General features: G+C 43.1%; 1 protein-coding gene and 1 pseudogene across 4 annotated transcripts in view; both read left to right on the forward strand.

Moving 5' to 3' along the window:
• The window catches only part of SCEL (sciellin), a 104,720-nt gene that overhangs the window by 8,758 nt on the left and 72,061 nt on the right, over positions 1-23,901 (forward strand). For 3 of the 4 annotated variants that reach the window (XM_037059378.1, XM_037059375.1, XM_037059377.1), the window contains exons 2-7: positions 10,492-10,609; positions 13,273-13,332; positions 17,121-17,189; positions 22,078-22,146; positions 22,736-22,774; positions 23,299-23,379. In XM_037059378.1, coding sequence (XP_036915273.1) covers positions 10,494-10,609; positions 13,273-13,332; positions 17,121-17,189; positions 22,078-22,146; positions 22,736-22,774; positions 23,299-23,379 — 434 coding nt within the window. In that variant the 5' untranslated portion in view covers positions 10,492-10,493. The remainder of the gene's footprint in view (positions 1-10,491; positions 10,610-13,272; positions 13,333-17,120; positions 17,190-22,077; positions 22,147-22,735; positions 22,775-23,298; positions 23,380-23,901) is intronic. The other variant, XM_037059376.1, reaches the window with a different exon arrangement.
• Positions 16,593-16,766, forward strand: LOC118996137 (uncharacterized; annotated as a pseudogene).

The following is a 23,901-nucleotide window of genomic DNA, read 5'->3' on the forward strand; positions in this document are numbered from 1 at the left end:
CTATTTCCTTCACCAAATTAGGGAAGTTTTTCTTTTTTTCAAAAAAAATATCCAATTTTTTTCACTTTCTCTTCTCCTTCTGGTACCCCCATTATAAAAATGCTGGATTTCTTAAAGTTGTCCCAGAGGCTGCTTATACTATTCTCATTTTTTAAAATTCTTTTTCCTTCTTCTTGTTCTGATTGATTTTTTTTTTTGTTTCTTTACATTCCACATTATTGATTTGATTCTTGGCATCATCCACTCTACTGCTGTTTACCTATAGATTGTTCTTTATTTCAATTAGCGTCTCCTTTGTTTCTGACTGTGTCTTTTTATGTTATTGAGGTCCTCACTAAGTTCCTTGAGCATCTTTATAAACAGTGTTTTAAATTCTGTATCTGATAGATTGTTTATCTCCACTTTGTTTAGTCCTTTTTCAGGAGTTTTGATCTGTTCTTTCATTTGGGCCATGTTTCTTCATCTTCTTGTTTTGACAGGTTCTCTGTGTTTGTTTTTATGTATTAGGTAGAGCTGCTTTGAGTCCATATCTTGTTAGTGTGGCCTAATGTGGTAGATGTTCTGTAGGTTCCAGCGGCACATTCTCCCTATCACCCAAGCTGGGTACTTGAGGTGTGCCCTTCCTATGGGCTGAGTGTATCCTCCTCTTGTAGTTTGTAGTTGAGCCTTGATTGCAGTTGGCAGATCAATGGGGAGGATTTGCCCGGGCCCATCAGCTGCCAGAATTGGCTGTGACTGTTTACCACCAATCTCCACCCTCTATGGAGGGTCAGCTGTGCAGAGGCAGGGCGGTGGTGCTCTGACTTCATCTATAGCTGCCTACTGGGTGCACTGGCTCTGGGGTTTCCCAGGTTGTATAGACTAAGGTCAGCCCCCACTTGTGTTTTGCCTGGGGCCACTCTACCTAAGCTATAATTGAATTTGAGATGGCTGCTGCTTTACTGAGATTGGAGATCCCCAGGCAAAGCCAAGCTGTGAATCTAGGCTGGCTGTTGCTAGTGCCAGGTCTGGGGCTCACTGAGGCCAGCTATTGCTTGTTTGAGAGGATTTAGGAAGTTGTAAGGCATGAGCCAAGACAAGCCATTCATATGGAAGGGCAGCTTGGGTGGTGTGGAGTCTCTGGGGATCTCCAAGGCAGGTTAAACAGTGTTAGCCAAGTTGATGGAGTCTCAGATATGGCACCAGCTTGCTGGCTTGGTGGGGGCATAGTTTAGAAAAGAGACAATGGTGTCTGCTTGCCTTGTGCTAGACACCTCAGTCTCTCCCTATATATCTCTCCCTATATATATATATATATATATATATATATATCCCTATATATCTCTCCCTATATATCACCAGTAACACTGGTGCCTTTCAAGCTGCTAGCCCAGTGCTAGAGCTCAGAGGGAGTAAGTCTGAGTAGGTGGTGAGTCAGTGTGTGGGTTCAATAAGAGGAACTGCCTGGGGCTCCAGCAGTTTCTCCACTGACTCATACCCTGCTGGTTTTGTAACCAGGAATTGTGGGGACATATCATTCTGTCACTGGAACCCTGGGCTGGGGGCCTGGTGTGGGGCTCGGACTCCTTGCTCCTGAGATATCTCTCCTGAATTTTTATCCACCACATGTGGGTGTGGGACCAGCCAGTTTTATGTCTGTGCCCTTCCTACCAGTTTTGATGGTGTGGTTTCTTTAGTTCTGTAGTGGTCAGACTTCCATTTGACTCAACTTATGATGGTTCTGAGTGATGGTTATTCTATATTTTAGTTGTAATTTTGATGTGGTTGTGCAAAGAGGTGAGTCATGTCTGCCTATGCTGCCATTTTGACTGGAAGTCTTGATAATGCTTCTGTTTATTGGTTTGTAATTATCACATCCCACATACTCTTCTACTGAAAGCGGTTTAGTAGAATTTGTCCTATTGAAGTTTCTTAGGTGTTTTCCCTATTACAAGTGATTTTTAAGATCCAAGCGCTAGCTGTTATGGGCTGTGAAACTCTCAAGACATTTCATACACAAAGGTGAATTCTACCAGGGTGTGTATGTACATATGCCATTTCCTGGACATTTTTTGCTGTATTTCTTTCCTTATTCTCTGTTAGCTTTTTAATATTTTCTATCACTATGAAGATTTTTTTAGGTAACTACTTTTATTTGTTTTTTTTCTATAGAGACATTAATTTACATAAGTTTACTAGAAGCTTGATAAATTGATTAGAAAATTTTGGAGCAGTTAAAATACTCAATTATCACTCCATGCTGATCTCATGAGACTTTGGTCAGATGATCAAAGAAAGTCTACTCCAGGTCTCACTCTTGGTTGATGTCCATCACAAATCTGTACTGTAAAGAAAATGCCATTCTTCTTACCCTTTCTTCAGTCTGGTAACTTTTGCCTATTCACCCTTTTTTGTTTCCTGGGCTTCTGGGACAGGAACTTTGGTGTCAGGCTGATTTGGGTTAGAATCCCAGAGGTGCACTAGCTATGTAACCTCAGGTAAACTACTCATCCTTAAACTTCTTTCCAGAAAGAACCAGTTTTACCCTCTCCCAACTCCTGCCCTACTCTTCTACAAAAAAAGCCTGACTTCATTGAAACCATTGGTCATGAAGTGTCACTTAGGTGTGCAATGAGAATAATGACAGTGTTACTTTTAAAGCACTGTGCGAGGCTCACATGCACTAGTACGTGCAAATTTTAGCTCAGGTAGCTGTGGCTATCACGTGGTCCAAAATATCAAGAGTCAGAATAGAATTCTCTTTCTTGTTTTTTTCTGTCTCTCATCCTCTACTTTGCTCATTTTTTTTTGTTTCACTTTTTTTCTCTTCTGTCTATTCTCTCTTTTTTTGTCCCACTCAATTCCAGTTTCTTTGCTTATATAATCTTTCTTAAGAGAAAGTTAGCAGGGAATGGGAAAAATGAAATTATAAGCCAAGTCAAGGGACATTTTGTCCTTAGGTGGGAAGGGAACAGTGAGACTACAAAGTTTTTATGTCACAAGGACCCAAAAGATGAAGAATAAGATTGTAGTTTAGCTGGGAGGTGGCCCAGGGAATTCTGGAGCTGGGATAGGAGGAAAGTGGACTAGGACTGGGCTATGGGAATAACAGATCACCTAATGGGTCTGTATGGTCCCAGGGAAATGCTATTACTAAAAAGAGAAATGTAGTGAAGGGAATTGAGAACAATCATAAGGTGATAAAGAAAAGCCCAATAGAAGACAATTTTAAAAATAGGAGATGTTTTATAGTTTCAAATACATCCAAAGAGAACTAAGAAAGTTGATTATTCATGATTCAGAACTTTTAGACAAGTGGTTTTGTCTAAAACTTAAAGACAAATGTCTTTGGGCAGGTGCTGTAGGCCAGAAGTGGGCCTGGAGTTGAAAACATTTTTTCCCCCTTTACTCTAATTGACTTTGACGTCATGACTTCACATCAGAGTTTCCAACTTCTGTATGAATGCTTTTTTAACGGGAAAGAAGGTTTTTGTAGTTTCCAGCAAAATGGCGACACACAGGTTCCACACATAATATTCCACAATGAAGTACAATTGCTGGCGTCTGCCCCTGTTAGTCATATGTAATGGTAACAGCTTTTGGAGGAGCCAGGGTCAGAGTTTCATTTTTCTTCTGAGAAGTTAAAAACTTCATTAGAATGAAACTGAACGATCACGCTTAGAAATCAGCCCAGTTGGCTGAACTAAGAGTGGTAAGGTGTCATTATTGGGGTGTTGAGTAGATTTGAAACTCAGGATAACCTCCGTCCCTAAATAACTAATTCCTTTAAAGAATATAAAATTAATATTTAGCTGCACATATTTTTGATACTAGCAATTTGAGAGGTTTGTAGTCTCTAATCCACTCTATGGAAGGTGGCTGTTTAACAAAGGCATTATTCACAGAAACGTATGTGGTTTGTTCATTTATAATAGCAAGAAATACTCAGGTGTAAAAATACTGCTTTATATTCTGGGCAAGATGAAAAGAGTTCCATTGCAGTAACATTTCTGTGAAATTAGAGGTTGATGAATTAGGGGCTTGCGCTTCCGCAGTTCTAGATTGGAGTCTCTAAGTCTTGTTCTGGGGCCCCAGATGGGCTGACATGAGGAGAAGGTTAGGGCGAAATGGCCAATGGATTCTAAGGGGGAAAAAAAAGAAAAAGCCCAGAGCAGGTGGGGCTGATGGAGGTGGTACAGGAGATGGAGGAGAAGCACATACAGATTTGATGAGAAACATTTTACTTTCTATAATATTAGTCACTTGCATTAAAAACTCCTGCATACGTATTCAACTAGTATCACCTAAAATAAAATATGTGATAGTTTCCTTTCTCATTTATCTTCTGTCAATGAACAGGAAAAGGTATAAAGTATTATCAAGCTATCTAGCAGAGTGATAGACCCAGGGAAGGATATAGTATGAGGCTACTTGTGGCTTCAGTGTGGCCATGAGGAGGGTGAGGCTCGAGGCTGAGCTGCCCAGGGATGATGGAGAGGTCACTCATTGCCGCTGTTCCTCCCCACTACTCTCCCATTATCTTCCATTCTCTGGGACTCCAAGGTATTGACCATCTCACACGGTTCTTTAGCCGACTTATAGTATGGTGTATAGAAAAGAGACGATGGCGCTGTAGTCATGACACCTAATCACCATTCCTGGTTCTGCCATTTACTGTGAGACCTTGGGCAGGTTATTCAACCTCTCTGGGATTTGGGGTTCCCATAATGAAATATAATAATATTCACCTGGGAGAATTAAGTAAGATAACGTGCATCCCACATGTGGCAGAACCTGAAGCAGACAGTAGAGACTCAACACACAATCCTTCCTGGGAACATTGAACAAATAAACATATTACTAGAAATAGTATTTTTCTAATAAATTCCTCACTAATATCTTATAATTTTTAGACTTTCTATTTGCTTCACAATAACTTCATAACAGGTAGGAAGAACATAGACTTGAGTAGCTGAAATATGGAAATTCAATCTCCTGAACAAATTGGGAGGTTTGTTCTTTTCTTGCAAGGAGAAGTTCAGAGATCAGTAATCCAGGGCTATTGTGGCAGTTCTGTGACACTGTCAGGGTACCAGGCTCCTCCTAACCTCCTGCTCTGCCACTGTTAACATGTGACTTTAGTCCTCGGGGTTAGTCCATGGCCCCAAGTTGGCGGCACCTACCTTTGCAGGGCATGCTAGTTTCAGAGGAGGGGAAGGGTGAGGCCAAAAGGCCAAGGGACTTTCACCCCCAACAAGATAATACAATTGGGAAAACAGTGGGTTTTTTTGGAAACTATTCCTAGAAAATGTATCAGAGACTGGGCTGGAGCTAGAGAGGTGTTCTAAGATACCCAAGGCTCTTGATTGGCAGGGAGAGAGAGGTAAAGAGCCGTGTGCTTGTCTGGAAGTCTCATCTCATTTGATCCGATTTTGTTAGGCCTCTGGAGAATGCCTAGCTGCCAAAGGCATGAAACTATCAGACCATCTCACAGGATGTGGGATCTGACTAGAGCCAGCCCTAAATATAAAGAGGACATTCCTGCTTTTCTCTATACAATGTTCTGCGGGAATTGCTGACAGTCTGGAGTGTCTGGCACAGAGAAAATAATGACGAGTCTTGAAAGCCTCAGGCCGAATCCCAGCGTTGCCACGCATCGTCAGGTACTCGAGCTGATTCTCCACTTCTGTATCTGCACAGGAGGGGTCATGTCACTCTTAAAATGCTGTTGTAGAAACTAAATGAGATCCAATATAAATTACTATAAAGTTATCTAAAGTATTAGTATTGTCTGAACTCTCCTCCTTACTCAGCAGAGCTAAAGAAAAGAGGACTGAGGTGGGACACCATGGAAAACCGAAAGAACAACATCCATGTAGAATCCATGTGTCATCTTTCATGTCTGTCTTTCATCATTCAGCATGTTTCAAGCTTCATCCATGTTGTAACACATTTCAGTACTTCCTCTTTATTGCCACGTTGTACCATTGTATGGATATACCACATGTTAGGTATCCACTCTTTCCTTGGTGGGCATCTGGGCTCTTTTCATTTTTTGGCTATTTTAAATAATGCCACTGCAACCATTTGTGCACAAGTTTTTGTGTTGACCTATGCCAAGGGAATATCAGGGAGGACACGTGAGGGTTTGTGCGCTGCCATGATGCCGCGGGAGGCTGCCCTGGCTCTCCCGCGTTCAGGCACTGGAGGCAGAAATCATGGGACTTCCAAAGAGGGAGATGTCAAGAGTCATCCAAGGAGCCTTGTATGGCACCTGCTGTCTACCTTCCCCCTCTTACTCTAATGCCAGGGCACCAGTCTGGACTTGCAAAGATCCGTGATGAGTGGTACTTCTGGTTGCTGAAGAAGGAGTTGGCTTTGGTTTAGAAGCTAGATTCTTAGAACCTTCGCCATGTTAGATACTCCCTCTGAGCTTCAGTTGTCTTATCTGGGAGGAGAAGGCAAGGATAGATGTCTTGCAGAGTTTACGCGAGGCTGAGAGGCAAGGTCTATGAGGTAAACTGTTCCGAGCAGGTGCTCAACTCATGGGGATGTACATTATTAGCAATGGCCCTGTGCAGTAGGACAGTTGAAGACACAAGGGCAGAGGTGAGAGACGGTGTGGCACAAAGATCTTGCAATGGCCTAGCTCCTCTAGAAATTATTGAATTCCATTTCCCCTAATTACTCATTTGAGAGGGCTGCCTTAACAAAGCCTCCGACTGGGTGACCTAAAGAACAGAAATCTGTGGTCTCACAATTTTGGAGACTGGAAGTCCAAGGTCAAGGTATTGTCAGGTTTTGTTTCTTGTCAGGCCTTTCTTTTTGGCTTGCAGAGGGGCACCTCCTCTCTGTGTCCTTGTGTGGTCCTTTCTTTGTGCACACACATCTTTGGTGTCTATGTGTGTCCAAATGACTGCCTCTTATTAGGATACGAATCAGAGTGGATTAGGGTCCATCCTAAAGGTCTCGTTTAACTTAATCACTTCTTTAAAGACATTATCTCCAAACAGTCACATCCAAAGGTACTGAGAGTTAGGGCTTCAATATGTGGATTTTGGGGGTGATGCAATTCAGCCCACAACAAGCATCTATAGAGCTCCTACTCTGGGGATACAGGGGAGAAGGACTTTGGCCTTGCCAACAGGAAACTCAGCCTTTTGGGAGAGACAGACAAATCAGCAGATAATAATCAAGTGTCTTTTCTCCCTTTGTTCTGCCCTGCGTCTCACTACTGAATTTACCATCTTTGCAAATGTATCATTAAATGTACATTCAGCATTTTTTTGAATGTACAGTTTCAAAGCCCAGTTGCATCAGCTATAAACTCTCTAGGTCTTTCACCTGCTCAGAGGAAAAGAATATATCAGAGCCCACTTTAGAAACAGGGAATATATTAGCCAAGAACTCAGAAAAGCAAGGCTGGACTGAAGCAAAACGGAGAGGTAGTTGAGACTGAAATTTGCCATTAGATGCTTCTTTACCTCTCTTTCTGCCAAAGTTTTAGCAACTTCCAAACACAGCCAGCCAGAGGCTCCCTGCTTGCCCAGGGCCCAAATTCAAGGTTGCTTCACACCCCTGCCCCCACGCCCAACCACACTTCCCCTCTGTCTTGGCTCTCTGCTTTCTGAGGCAAGGGAGGAATGGAGTTAAGAATTACTGAGCGCCTACTGTGTACCGGGCAATAATTAGACACTTACATGTCATCTAATTTGATCGTCGAAACAGCTCTTTTTTCATCAGGGGGCTGAACTATATAACATACCCAAGGTGACACCATCAGTAAATAGCATCTTTACACGCAGATCTCACTTCAGAAAAATCTTCAGACCCTCAGCTCTTAGTGAGCAGCTGCTGTCTCTGTAAAGATAAAGCCTGGATTGACTACACTGGTTTTTGGTTGTTGGTTGGGTCCCCTTAGAAGCAGTGCCTGAGGGTATCTGTGACTTGCTGAGAGTATATTCTTGGGACAAAGGGCAAGAATGTGCTCTTGGGGAAAGGGAAGCAAGAAAGGGAGGCAGGGAAAGGGGCTAAGCTGGCTGCGCTCTCTGCTAGCCAGACTCTGCTAGACCCCTTGGTGAACTCTGGGGCACAAACCACCTGCAAAATCGGCTCTGCCTTGAGGCAAGAGAGTGACCTTTTTTATCCGGAGTCAGTCAGTCGCCTGCTACAGGTTGTGGTGTCTAAGGACTGTTCCCCAGAGTAGGTGCAGCCTGGGCTTAGAGCCACTAAGCACCAGACTGGTCAAGGGGACCTGTCCTGGGCACCAGTAGCTTCTGTTTCTCATGGACGGCAGGGGAATTTACATTCTGTGAAAGATTCCAGGGAAAACAATGCCTTGATGCAAAGGAATAGATCTTTACCACTTCAGGTCATGTGACAATTTACTGTAGGAGATACTTTTGCATCAGAGGGCAGGAGATGGGGACTTTCAGGAACCCCAAGTTTTACTTATAAATGCCTGTCTGATAACAGTACCTTAAGTCCAGGTAGCATTTACTGTTGAACAAAATGACTTTGTGTACTTTATTCATTGGCTAGTGACAAAGCCCTCATGGCGTCCATGGCATGCTTCGTAGCCCCATCTGACAGGGAGACTGATGCTCAGCACAGAACCTGGGCGTGATAAGGCTGCACCTCGAACTTGCTTCTGACACGAGATCTAATGCCCCTCCAACATTTCGTAGCCTGCCTGCTTGGGTGAACTCTGCAAAAACATAATGCCCGACCTAGTGTGAAAAGACATCTCTGGTTGCCCCAGTATTTCCCAGTTTTATAACTGAAAGTCTCACATTATGGGAAACCCAGAGGCCCGATTATCCACCAGACAGAAAAGGCAATGCCTAAGGCCCATGCTACCATGAGGGGCCCACCGAGGGTTCTACTATTAATTTATTTTACCAGCAGAAGAAAAAGTAAATATAGTAATAATGAATACATAATAGTGAAGCCAGCCTGGGTTATTATTTGTCTTTATACTAACACAGTCATAAATAAAACTTTTAAGTGTGTGTGTGTATAAAGGGAGTTTCTAAAAATGTGGTATGTCCTGGTATGTTATCAGTCGAAATTCAAAAGTGCATGTTACAGAAAAAAAAAAAGAAAAAAAAGGAAGAGGACCACAGAAGTGCCTTGGATTCACAGTCATAACACAGCCCTGGACACCCAGTCAGTTCCAGACAAACTGGGCCTGTGTGTTGTCTTCACTCCTTCACAGCTTGGAAGTGGTGGAGAGCTAAGACACCCTGGGCTTTCCCAAGCAGGGGTTGCCTATAATCTTCCGTGTTTCCCAGGTCTGTGACTTCTGTGCCTCTGGCTGCTTCCTTTCTGATCATGCAGCAGCTGCCCCTTCCCTGTGGGCTTCCCCAGAGGATCCCCGAGCCCCCCTTAGGGCGCTCTGCAGAGCGTGCTCTCAGTTCCACAGCTGTTTTTATCGACCTGACCAGACGCTTATCTTACTCAGCTTTTGTCCCCAGCTCCTGGCTCAGTGCCTGGCATATCAGAGGCATTCAGTGCACATTTATGGATCGAATCGGTGGGTTAGCTGGTGGCCTGATTCAGCCAATTATTTGTTCTCTAACATCAGGGACACTAAACAGTCTAGGCCTCCGTTCCTTCATCTGTAGAACAAACACAGTGGAAGAGATGAACTCTCTGGTGCTTAGGGGGCACTTGACGCCATGTGTTCATGGTATCAGATCCTGTGACTTCTCCAATGCCATTGAAAAATGTGTCTTGTCCGCAGTGGAAGAGTCACTTGTAGATCCCTAGAGCCATTGTCATGTTCCCCCTAGCCCCCATTTTTTTTAGATCGGTGCTGAAAGGCAGTATGTCCAATTCTGCCTAAGAAAAATGTCTCCCACAGGAAATGGTAATGGAGATGATATTTCCCTTACTCAGAAAACTTAAAAATCTGTTGCTTAGAAGCAACAGTCTAATTTAATTGCTAAAGTGAGGCTGAAAAAAAAAAGTGAGAATTCAACAGCTTTTACTCATATAATTGCAGTTCAAAGATTTTTCAATTAAATCAGCAAAAATTGTTTTGTGTGTGACCTTTTATGTTTCTGGCTCCTGTGAGATCAAAGAATTAAGTTATTTATAATCAAAAGCACCAGGCCCTGCTGACTATTGTTTTACTAGGTGCTTTTAGAATCGTCCTGTGTGTATTTCTGAGGCACATTTCTTTTGGGGGTAAAACAGCCTCCCACTAAGCCCTGCCCTGGCTCAGCCCAGGCCCACGGTTCCACATCCTCAGGTGCCAGATGGGGCCGCGTGAGCTGCATGGGCAGTTTCAGTTGGCACCTGAGCAGCTGCGTGTTATCTTTGATGATGGGGTGTGGGATTTGTTTCTTCTTGCTGGTGCATCCTGCTTTGAAACAGTACTGGATTTGCCAGCCTACAAGATTGATGCTGGCCAATCAGATGTGCTCTCTGAGATTTCCAAGTTAACAAACCCGCACTCAACTCCATGCCTTTACATCTCCCTGTTTGTTTTCATTTTTCCCTTGATAGCTATGACGAGTCCTACCCGGGGGACCACACAGAGACAGCAGGGTTTTCTGGAGGTGAACAAGAGAAGGACTTTCTTACAGGATAGCAGCTGGATAAAGAGCCGCCCTGAAGAAGAAAGGTAAGACGGTGTGGAGTGGGTGGATGAGGAGAGAGAGAGCCAGTCTCAGTTTGGGAGGTTCATGGCCATCTAAAAACAGAATACTTTTATTTTGAAACACTTTGTTGCATGGCCTAACTTTTGACAAGGGTTCTTAAGCATAAATTGGTAACATCAGATTTTCAAGAACACCGCTGCCATTTCTGATATCCACATACCAGGGAACGGGAGTCATCAGCGAGAGAAAGCAGAGCTTCGTGCCCATAACTGAACAGACACCTGTGGCAGAGAGCTTCATGATGGCCATGTCAGTCGAAACAAACACAGTCTGTATAATCGTGCGTGTAAAAATGTAATAATGACTTAAAATAATTTAAAATAAAATGACTTTATGCCCAAGTGAAATCAATAAATTCCGAACTTATTTTAGTCCCAACTAGCCATATACCTGTAGGCAGTAGTAGATATGGTCTTACTTTGCAAGGGAAAAGGCTCAACACTGAGAAAGTTTTGTCTGCTTTGAGCATTGTTTCAACTGTGATTTTGAAGCTATGGCCATGTCGCCTTTTTGCACACATCCATTCGCAGCAGACATCTGCCCAGCCCAGATGCACATTTGTTGTCAATCATACAGGTACATACGCACACATGTTTTGACTCTCTCCTTTGGGTTAGGTTGGTACTAGGTCCTTTACACATCGAGCATCACTAGATCTCACAACAATCACACAAGTAGGTGTTACACCCTCGTTACACAGATGGGGAATCTGAGGCTTGGAGACTTTGAGCGGCTTGTCCAGTGACACACAGCTAAGTGGTGGAGTAGAGGTTTCAGTGTGGTCCTTGTCCTTCCGTGCTACCAATGGTTTTCAATCTAGTCAGGGCCATCTTACCCCTAGAGGATGTTTGACAAGGACACAGGAGACATTTTCAGTTGACATCTAGAGGGTAGATGCCAGTGTTGCTGCTAAATGTCCTACAATTCACAGGACACTTCCCAGAATAAAAAACTGTCAAATCCATAATGTTCAGAAGTAATACTGAAGTTCAGAAACTTCACCTTGTAAGAGAGCCTAAACGTACTGCCAAACTGGCGATGGGTGGGTATTTGAGAAGTATACTTGTAACTGTTAAGTAAAAATGGCTGTTGATTTCTGTTATTAAATATTATTTTAAGGGACTATTGGGGGTATTTGGAGACTCACACTGACTTTCAGAGTTAACAGTCTCAGACAACAATTGTTTCCTTCTGTGAAGCAACACTTATTACTTCTGTAAGAACCTAGCATGGCATTTCTGTGTTTTCATAGTGGCAGAGTGATGTCAAATATAGAACATCAATTTTGGGTTGCAAATATTTGCACAGATGGGTAAAGATAGAGATGTCTAAGACAAATTACAGTTGGCAGGAATGGTGGTTTTATGCCTGGCATGCCTCCTTAAAAAGACCCAGGGAAGCCAGCTTGGGTGGTATAACAGCTGCTGATGAGGGGAATTTGGCTCCGCTACCTCCCCTACCCCCACTAGCCCAGTTCTGGGCTATGTGTTATAATTTTTCTTCAGGTGAAGACATGTCCAATGTCTGCTACTCTCTCATAAGTTTAGGGAAGGGTACCAAGGGAGGTAGAAAATTGCTCTTGAGATTTTTGAGGGTGTATATTTGCTGGAGCTGTTTCGCTAACCCTTCTTTTTAATTGTCTGCTTATAGCTTTTTATAACTTTATGCTACATGGCTTCAGAGTGTTGAGTAACATGAGTGGAGCAGAACCAGGAGAAATGTGGTATTTCAGGTTTGATTAGGCTGACATGAAAAAGGTTCAGGCACTCTCTCTCCGCCTTGGCTGAAGGCCAGAGGCTCCACTGCATGTTTTGACATTTCCTACCACTGCCCTTACTTTCGGTCCTGCTGTAGAAAGTGAGAAGGACATGGCTTTGGGAGTTTCTGCCTGGAGGTCTTTTGCAGGGTTGGCCGATAGGAAAAGCAAAGGCTTGGAAGAAATTGATGTGGATCCTAGACATGCCTCTGTCACTTGCTCACCTTTTTGCCTTGGGAAAGCCACAGAATCACTTTCCATACGTGTGACCTGGGTGTGACAGTGTCTTCCCGGCCTAATTCATAGGGTTATTTTCAAGGCCACACAGAGCTAAGTGTGTATTCTCATAGTTCAAAAGCAAGCTAAATCTCCTGTGAATAACCAACTCTTTAACCACTGATATTGGTAATTGTTTTCTTCCTCTCATCAAGGAAAACTAGCAAGTCCTTAAAATGAGGATGTCCAGGCATAATGGGCCTAATTAAATTTAGAATATTCTTATAGAAAACTTTTACCTTCCTACAGAGAAAATGACTCTCCTAATAGATACACAGTGGATGGCCTTGTGCTCCCACACCTGGATGGAAAATCAGAACAGAACAACAAACACTTACTCCATTGTTGAATCACTTGGAAATCTCATGTGGTAAATTAGAATAATGATCATTTGTACTGACAAACTTGTTTCTTTTCACCATGCTCTTTCAAGTGGTGACTGGTTAAAATAAATACATAGATATGTTTTGATGCCTGAAGTAAAATGAATTAACCTTGCCAAAAACCGTGAGCTGTTTCATGCCTCCCTTATTTGGTGCTTACTGAACACTGTGGTTACTTTCCATGTGACTTAATTCTGTTCTTTCTCTGCAGAGATGAAAATTACGGCAGGGCGGTGCTCAACCGACATAACTCCCAGGATGCCTTGGACAGGTGAGTGTTTCAGATGAGCTACATCATTAGCAGAAACACAAAGGCCATCATTTTTTAGAAGACTTGTTCAAGACAGGCTGCATAGTTGTGGCTGCCCTTGGGCTTGCCCTGGCACCTTGGGCACATGAAAGCTCCTCGGTGACGTCACTAGGGGTTCCCACAGGGCACGCTCTGGCCGCTCCAGCTCCACGCTGCCCTAACTACAGAGTAGAATAACCAATTGCCTACTCCTGGTGGGAAATGGAAAGGGGAAGGGCTCCCACTGAGACACGATCAGGCAAGAAAGACATCTCTGAACCTTAGGGAAAGGAACCCTAAAATATGGACAGAACAGCTCCTGATTTCATTTGCTTCCTGGGATAGTACACTTCTTTTTAGAAACTTGAAGGCTTGTAGAAAATCAGCAAGTGATACTCAGTGGGAAATAGGCTGACAAGAACAAATTAGTAGGAAAGTTCAGACAAAACTAGTAATCATAATGATTTAAATAATCTAAGATTACTCAAATAAATATATAATGTTCTTATTAAAACACCTTTATGCTCACACACACACGGCCACACCCATCAGAAGGAGCCCAATTACTTATCAGACACAAGTTTTATCTGGCCCGGTAGCCTGGACACCACCCAAAACTACCTAGTAAAGGAGCGTGATTGTCTTCCATGCTGTGGTCTTTAAAAAGCGAAGTAGACACCTTGCATATGTCTGTTTTGGAAACTCATATGTGTGAAGGTTTCTGAACTCCTTTAAACCTGGTTATAGTTCTGACCTGTTGTGTGAGCCCTGAGCTTGCAGCCCTTGACACAAAGTACCTGGTCTTCTGGTCCCCAGCCTTAGTTCACCTGTTGGAATGGCTGCTCTGGGACTCAACAGACTCTCCATGGGACTCTCCATGGGACTCTCCATGGGACTCTCCATGCCTTCTCCAGGGTCTTCATGACGTTGAAGGTCACAGCCTCGTTCACAGTTGACGTCCCCATCACCAAGCAAAGAGAGTCTGATCCCTTGAGTGGAGCCACCAATAGAACCTTCTCCTTCCATTGTACTGGCCTTTGTATGGGACGAAGAGCGAACATACTTGTTTTCAACTGTGACTGGGAAAACTAAACTTCATATTCTCAGTGCGTTTTAGGTTAACAGGAGCTTAATGGCTTCTGTGCTTCTCTTATATGTTAAACTATATTGGTTTCCTGAAACTTTCCTGTTGGTGGACAGCATTTTGGCTAAAGCAGCTCATGGAGCTTTTACCTTCAACAACAACAATTTTGAAGCCTGAGACATTTCCCCCTTGACCTACATCTACTGTTTCTCAGACTACATTTTCTGAAAATGGTGGTGTAGGTTATTTTTTCTGCCTTGCACTTGCCCAGATAGAAGCCCACTTGACCGTTTTTGGCCCTCCTGCAGAGGCGGTATCCACTTTGCTGTTTCCCTAATACCACTTTGAAGCACCTACTATGTGCCGACGTTGCGCCAGGTGCTGGGAATACAAAGATGCATGACACCACCCAGCAGCTTCAGGAGCTGTCACGTTCACGGAAAGTGTGGAGTCATAAACTAAAAATAAAACTTACCGTGGAGCGTGCTCTTGCCACAGCGGGCACAGAGGGAGGGAGGGACTACCTCCACCGAATAGAGGAAGTGGTCGTTCCTTTGGGCCCTGCTGCTTGCAGGGGGAGGAGAGATTTCCAGGTAGGAAAGGGTGGCTGGTGGGCATCGGGCAGGGAAAGAAGCACTCCCTGCAGAATGACAATGTGTGCAGAGAGCTCCTTGTGTGCAGAGAGCTCGTTGTGAGCAGAGACCGAAAGTAAAGGAAGAAGAAAATGAGACATCCTCCTTGCCCTAGATAACAAGCTTCATCTTATCACAAACTAGGCAATTTCACCATGAGCTCCACTGCCAGATCATTAAAACATGTCAAATAAGCACAAATGATATCCTGCACAGGTGCCTCCTGTGGGCCAGGTGCTATGGTAAGGTCTGAGAGCCGAACAAAGTCTCTGCAGTCCTGGAACTTGCATCCCAGTTAAAGGTGGAAGAAGGAGAGACTGAAAAAAAAAAAAAGAAAAGAAACACAGTATGATAAGCTCTGCTGTGCTCTGTAAGTGCCAGGAAGGTGAAAGCCAGCTGATGAGACCAGACGTGACTGTCTCAGAAGGGGCTGCTTTGTGGAAGGGCGTCGGAGGGGCCCTGCAGTGCCTGTTTGCATTCAGGCATCACAGCTGGGGATGAGCTGCAGCAGGACTTTCTCTGTTAGGCATTTTCCGTTCCTTCTCTCTTGTCTTAATGGACACTACTGTCTCCACTCTGTTGCACTGTGTCCATATTTAGGAACCCTCCGAGGTCCAGCTCCAAGCGCACTGCAGTCGTACAGCCTTCTCTGATTCCCACCTCTGGACGTGAGCTTTCTCAGCTTAGAACTTCCCTGTACAACTCTTTACTCCAGCCCCTTTTACGACACTGACCCCGTTGTGCCTGTGGGTGCAGGGGGCTACTTAGTTTGTCCCTCCAGCTCTGTGTGTGTGCTGGGTCCCCGGTTCTTTTTTAATTTTCTCATAGTTGTCAGCACAGTGCATTGTATACTGTTAACCTCCTAATATTGGCTCCATCAAATATTGTATGGCATCAAGTTAAAGTGAAGTCTTAAATATATTGTTTTAGGACTTTTTACTGATTGGATGCCTTTGATCTGTGTTTGCTCTAGTACAAATACAAATACAGTAAATCATGCTTTAATTCCCCAATGAGCTTGCTTTCCCCATATCACAGGGTTATATAAGGTATTAAACAGGTCATATATATATATATACATTGCTGATTGATCATTCTGGTGGACATATTTCCACTGCTTTCATGATCATCATTCCTACTATTGAGCCTTCTATCCTCTCTTGCCTTCTTTTCTTTTCTTCCCTCTCCCCCTTTTTTATGTCTTCCTCATCTCTCTCTGCCTCCTGTCTCTCCTCTCCCTGCTTCTCCCTATCTCTCCTCCCTTCTCCTCTCCTTCCAGCCTCCATCTGCTCTCTCTTCTCCCACTGTCTTCTTTTCATTTCTTTCCACATTTCCTGTTTCTCTCTTTTCCTTTCTTTCCTGTCCCTCCCTCTCTTCTGCCAGCATGTTATCTTTCAACCCTGTCCACAGTGCTGAACTTTAAGTACAGCCATTTGTATCTAGGCTGTTGGACTGCCCAAACCCTGCAAATAAAATATGGCTGCTTGTAAGGGACTGGAGCTCCTAGTGCGTAAAAATCAACCCCAGTATTTACCTGGCAGGGGAAATGCCATGATTACAAAAGTGGTTTTACCCAGGGTGAGGTTTAAACTGCTGTTTATCCAGCAGTCTGGATGTGCTGACCCTGATATTTCCCCAAATGTGGGAAACTCAACTGCATAATTTGAGATAGTGGGGGGCTGTGTTTGCACTTTCCCCTAAAAACTAATAAAATAAAATAAAATAAAAATCAACACCATTGACAAGATGCATGTTAGTTACTACTCATTTTCATGTTATGTTGTTTCCTCAATTGCAGTATGTTACTTACACTCTAGTTAGAAATAGTGGACTTAGAGAAGAATTTCTTTATTAACATGATGAATTAGGTTTGCCATAATATATTCTTTCCAACTAAAAACCTTGGAATATTTGAATATTTCAAATCTGTTTTTTCTTGGTAACATGTACTTCTCTTACTGAATAGGCCAAAATTTATACCAAGTACATGACAGGTTTTATGAACTATTATTTTGTTAATTTATTTGATCTGTCTCTAATTATCTCTGCTACAGGAAAACAAATGAGAGAAATGAGCTAAAAGCCACACTTAGTCGGTACCGATCTGATGACACTTTGGACAGGTAAGGTGTTTTGAACTATGTCAGTAGAATGCATATTAAATCCCATTTCTTACAGAGCATGAGGTATTTAAATGCTTACCAAGGTAAACTTTGAACCATGATATTTTATTTGCAGATGTAGAAGGGCTATCATAATTGAACTATCTTCATCAAAACTTCAAATCTTAAGACTCAACAACACAGTTTTCCTAAAATCCTGCTAGAGGTAGATTGATAGAAAAAACTGAACCTGGTGTGAAGAAGCTGGTTGGCGCACAGGTAGAGTGGACATTGTGTGGAATCTGTTCCATTTAAAGTGCAGAATATGGTTGTTTTTGTGCATCTGAGTTGTTGGTCTTCTCCACCCCAGTGGTGGAGAAACAACAGTTTCTGTATGTCTACTTTATGGAGAGACTGTACATGTCCATAACACAATGATTTTGATCCACTCGAGGGTGAAAATGGTAGCTCTTTTTAAAAAAAGATTCTATTTATTTATTTTTAGAGAGAGGGGAAGGGAAGGAGAAAGAGAGGGAGAGAAACATCAGTGTGTGGTTGCCTCTCGCATGCTCCTCCTGGGGACCTGGCCTGCAACCCAGACATGGGTCCTAGACTGGGAATCGAGCCAGTGACCCTTTAGTTTGCATGCTGGCGCTCAATCCACTGAGCCACACCAGCCAGGGCAACATGTTCACTCTTTACTTTAGAAAGTGAACCTACTCTTTCCACCCTGACATTACCATATGGCTTATAGAATGAGCCTATCATGTTGTACCTGTTGTCAGTTTATTCTTATACAGAAGGAAAGGACTCATCTCTGTAGGGAAAATTAAATGTCTATTCGGGGTGAAGTGTAAATGCTATGAATCACATTTAAATTTTATTTTGGGTGGAGATGCATAGAAGCATAAGTGAAGAGCAAAGTTAACATCTTTAACTGGAGTCTAGGCACAATGGACACGTGAGGCCATTGATAGCTGAGGTCACTTCCTGTGGCTAAACGTGTGCCATTATTGTAGACAAAAACTCTGCCTGCTGCTTTCTAAGCAGATGTGCTGAAACTGGATATCCAATTTGTTCTATATTCAGACCATGCCAGTGTTAATTCACATAGCAAATGTACATACTTTCCTCATAGGTTTTCAAAGTCAGTCTGCCCAAAGGAGGTCAGTCAGCACCGGCATCCCTCAGGTGACATCTCCCCTGGAATTAACAGCCTTGACGAGGCTGAGCTTGTAGGAGTTCAGCGTATGAACCAGGTCTCATCTCCACAGCACTGAGTGGAGAGGGCAGTCAAACACCTCTGCCCCTGGTCTGGCTGTGCAGGCTTCCCCCATTGCATCGTGAATGAGAAGAAAACATGATTTCTAGGGATGAATTTGAAAGTGCGACAATTATGCCCCCAAAACAGTAAAGATGTGGGAGACCTAGGTCTTCTCAGGACACACGTGTCCGAAAGTCGGAGCCGGGTCCGTGGAGACTGGGAATACTGGCAGTGGCCCAGACGGGCGCACGCAGGAGAACTAGCTGTGGCACTGTCAGCCTCGATTGCACATGAGAGTGACTGCGAGAGCGCTTACATTTGATGGGTAACTTGTTCCCACCACCTCTCACCCCCCCAATTCTGATTTGATTAGTCTGAAGTGGCACATAGGCATTTTTTAGAGCTTATAAAGTGATTCTAATGTGCAGCCAAAATTCAGAACCACCAGTATAACGCAAAACCTTCATTTTATACACTAGAAAAAAAAGAAGCCAGAGATGACCTACTTTATTGACGTAGGAGTTTAGTGGCACGTTTGGAAAAAATGTCCTGGTTACCTCCCAACAGTAACCTGTGTCTGTCAGCGTGTGGAGGTAGATGGGAGGGACAGGACCCAGGTCAGTGGAGAAAAGCAAGTCCCATTAGTAGGATTTCGGCCCCATAATGCAGGCCACTCCAAAGGCAAGCTGTGCAATAATTCTATGAAGATGATTGAGTATCTGGTGTGTATGTATGTGCATTTGCATAATAATGTATCTATTTTAAATGAATATGAAAATGACAAAAGTATGAGTTTACACTTGAAGAGTTTCCTTTAAAAATCTACATATGGGGTGTTTAAAGACACCTAAGTAAATGACAGTGTATGTAGCATGTTATAGGGCCCAAATCCTGACTGGTTTAATGACTAATTTGGAAAACCTAGGTTTTGGCGACCTCTAGTGTTTTGTTATAGAAATGTAACTCCTCCCCTGCACCCTGATTCCACCTTTTAAAAACTAACATTGCTGATAACAATGTTTGGGTGTTTCTTGTTCCCGAGACTGACTCCTATTAAACAACCTATTTCATACCACAAGTTGGAAGAAAGGTAATTTCCAAGGGAAGCACAAAATTAATTTCTGTAATAAGAGAGTGACATATATATCAGAATGAATGATTTAGAGTTCTCTCCAATATTCGTAAACTAGAAGAGAGAGTGGAGGCGAAGGCTAATGACTGAAGGAAGGTGTGAGTGATGGAACAATCACACAACAGAATTAGGTGCATACTGGCACGGGGCCCTTCTGGAGAGAATTTGGAGACAGACTACTACCTAGCTGTGTAGCCAAGACTCCATTTCTTTTTCTGCAAAATGAAAATAATTGCACCCCCATTGTAGGGATGTACTGAAGAGTAAATGAAAATGTATAAAATAAGCAGTAAAGAGTAATTGGCAGCTGCTTTTATTATTACATGCAGTGTTGCCTACATAGACTTACACTGTAGAATTTTGATGAAATTCATTTAACTTTAACATCAGAACGCACCGCTTATTAAAACCTTGAGAACGTTTGGTGTGACCGGTCTGTTTGCTGTAGACTGATTGTTGCTTTCAATGTTCCAGAGCAGCAATTTCCCCAGATGACTGGTATGTGTCATGGAGGTCTCACAGACAGCTACAAAGTCTGATAGATTTAAGGTTTAGGATTACTAACATCTTGCTTACAGGATTCACAGTGGTTCACTGCAGAGCCCTGTGAATAGAAACATCTTGGAGACTCAGTAGCAGTCCATGCAGGGGATGAATTCCTAGTCTTTGGCCTGATGATCGCCTTAGGTATAAGATTTCCATACAAGGATTCCAGGATTCTGTGTAAGTTAGTGCTGTATTGTAAACAGTCTGTTGAGACTGTGGAGTTCGGAAGGAGTCCAACCTTCCTACCCTTTTGCATTCAAGAGTTACCAGTTTGGCCCTGGCTGGTGTAGCTCAGTGGATTGAGCACAGGCCTGTGAACCACACGATTGCGGTTCAATTCCCAGTCAGGGCACATGCCTGGGTTGCCGGCCAGTTCCCAGCAGGGGACACACGAGAAGCAACCATACATTGATATTTCTCTCCTCCTCTCCTTCCCTTTCCCTCTGTAGATAAATAAATAAAATCTTAAAAAAAAAAGAGTTACCAGTTCGTGGCATCGCTCACGACAAACCTAACCTGTTTGGGGTTGACTCATAACATTTCGAATGTATTAGCGTCATTCCTCGGCATTTTAGGTACACACGTGAAAATGACATCTAGGAATCTATTTTAAACATATGACAAATCAGATTTTTTTCATATATAATTTTTTGAGAGTGTGGCGTAGTGTCTATCTTCCCAGAAACAGTTTATGGAACAAAAAGCCTCGTACTAAAGCTGATGGTAAAAGTGGAAGTTCAGAGAAAGTTATAGGAGACCCACAGCGTGGGATCAACAGGCCAGTCCTGCTGCCCTTTTGCTCTCCGGAGCCCAGTTTTGCTACATCCTAGTTGTGTGCAGGCCTACAGCATGAGCCAGAAGACAGCCCCCGTCTCAGGAAGAACGCAGTGGGCAGGAAGGACGGGGTGCAACAGGGTAGCAATCATGAGATCCTGCAATGGGCATGGAGACTACAGGATTTCTCATTTCTCTTTCCTGACCCAAGGGGCAGGCAATCACATCCCTTCTGGACCTACCCTCCCTGTGGAGCCCTGAGATTAGAGGGATGAAACCGTCTGACAGCTGGGGGGGCCCTATTAACAAAATGTGTTAGTCAAAGTGAATCAATTCGCCAGGGTAATGTAACTCTTTTAACAAGTTCCCCCTCTTGCCCCCAGACTCTCGGGTCTAGCAAAATAGATTTCTGCTTCCTCTCATCAGAGTCCAGCATGATTTGCTGGAAGGATGGGGGGCATCTCTGCTCCACAAAGTGACTCAGGACCTACGTTCTGTGTTTCTTTGTATGTACTACCTTATATAACCTGCTTAAGGAAGGTGGGCACTGTGCTATACACTCTTCCACTGGGTTTAATGCTGCCCTCTTCCATCCTTGGGCACCAAAGCCAAGACAGAAGGAGCATAAAGAACATGCAGTATCATGCAAGAGGCGTTAGGATGTGTCTGGAAGTAGCAAACGACATTTCTGCCTATAGTTTTTAGCTCAGAACTCAATGCCCTGGTCCCAATGTCACTGCAATGCAGATTGAGAAGTGTGGCCTTCTGTGAGCTCAGAGGAAAATAAAACGAGTTTAGCAAACATATAGCATTGTCTATGCCACAAAACATTTAAAAATACTTAAGTTTTCCCAGGATGTAGCATAACAACATAGGAGGTACTGTCACTGGCTATGTGTATTATTGGACAGTAACGAATGTAGAACAGTCACTGAGTTAAATGCTCCACGAGTCAGAGAAGCTAATTGAAAAGCATGAACTTTAAAAATTCCAAACTCTGTCAAAATTGCCTCGCAAACAAATTTTGGCACAAGTAGCTTTTTACTGTCAAATTTCCTAAAATGTAACACCTGGAAAACATTTCATTTTACTAGAAAAAGGTTATGTTAGGAACTTATCCAGCATGAAAGAAGTCCGAAAGGTGTTTAACACCATGATGTTCACCCAGTCTTTTGTCTCGTTTCTCCATGAAGGATCTCAGACAGACGTGATGCTGCTAAAACGTATAAGGCCGGTGCCTTGGATAACCAACCAACCAATAGGTACCAGTACTCACTAACTTTGGGAAAGGCTCAAGTTCAATATTTTTCTAAGTATTACTTATTTACTTATTCTTCTTTAGTCCTACTTAGTATCTTTCAGTTAATTCTTTTCCTCTATTTTTTTTTCACACAGACTCTTTGGAGTAAAAATCTTTTACCCCTGCTCATGATTAGAGAAAAGTAAAATCTTGTTGCCTGGCTTAAAAATCAAGAGAACTCATTGCTTCAGGCCATCAGGGTTTTTTGATTGTTTGTTTTAAAACCACACTATGTTTCTACTTAAGATATCCCGATAGAAAGATTACAAAATACACATAAATGTCAATTTCTTATTCTTATTGCTAAACAAAATTACTGAAAAAATACTGAATTTTCTGAAAGAAAACAATTTTCTTCACCATCCAGTATAAGACATAAAAAGATTATGAAATTATGCCACAAAATTTATTCAAATACTGATGCTTTCCTTTTTTTCAAATAATATCTAACCCTTCATAATCAGAATCCTAAATTCATAGACAATTTCAAATAGATACAAGTATTAATTTTTCACTGATGCTCAATTTTTTGCCTTTTTTTTTCTTACCAGGCACATGTCCACATTTAGATCACCAGAAGCAACAAAAATGTATGTACTTTTCTAAATGAAGTTACATTTTAAGAATAAAGTGTATTTCTTTGTATGTGTTCAAGAAAAGCCAGAGAACACTGCCCTCAGGCCAAAGTTTCATTATAATGTAGCTTCACCCCTATCATTTAGACAGAGTGAAATAGTAGAAAGATTATTGTGTATGTATATGTATATATGTATGTGTGTGTGTGTGTGTGTGTGTGTGTGTGTGTGTGTGTGTATCTCCATAGCACAGCTAAATTGATCAGTTTGGATTTCAGACACCCTGAAATCCAGACCGGTAAAATAAATAATTTCTTCATCCAATTCCTTTGGTTTTAGTTATGTAGATGACAGCCTGTTGTTTATAAAATGGGTTACCCGAGGAAGAACTTTTTGTGGTTTGTTCTTCTGCCTCCACGTGAAACATTTTGTGGTGGATGGAGAGTGGACAGGAGCATGAAGAGATCAGGAGACCTCTGTGGGTGGGGTGGCGTGGGAACGTCTCAGGCATGGTCAGTAATTGTTGTTCTGGTGATCAGCAGGCAGCCGGGAGGTTTTCTGGGTGCGAGCGCCAGCACCCCGGCTTCCAACTCTGCTACAACGCCGGTGAAGAAAAAGAGGTATGACGGGTCCGTGGCACCAGCTTCTTGCTGATACTCTGTCGGGGATTCTTCTTTATTAATTACTGAACCGTCTACCAAGGCTCCAGGCAGCACCGAGAAGTTGCTTTGCGCTTCCTCCCTGTTCCCTCCTTCCCTTCCCATGGACCCAAGGCCTTGTGAAATCTGTTGGCCTCAAAGTTCGGTCTCCCCCACCAACCCACCCCCCATCTCCTTTACCAATACTCTCTCTTTCTTCCAGTTCTCTCAGAGTCTTGAATATCTAGGCAATGATTTGATGATAGAGCCCTGATATTCATGTAACACATTTTATCAGAGTCCTACCACAGAGAATGTCTTACCCTGAAATAGTGATCAGCGTGGCCATATGTTGCCCCTGAAACCAGCCTGCATGGTGGCCGCCTCCTCTGCTCTGTGGCCTGGGCAGACCCTTCTTCCAAGGAGAGAGGCAGGGACCATATCTGGGGACGCTGATCTGTACTTGTGTGATTATTGCTGCCTCCTCCGAATTTTCTTGCGCAG

Source organism: Sturnira hondurensis, unplaced genomic scaffold (assembly GCF_014824575.4).
Source record: "Sturnira hondurensis isolate 20B ecotype Veracruz unplaced genomic scaffold, ASM1482457v3 Scaffold0010812, whole genome shotgun sequence".
NCBI lineage: Eukaryota > Metazoa > Chordata > Mammalia > Chiroptera > Phyllostomidae > Sturnira > Sturnira hondurensis.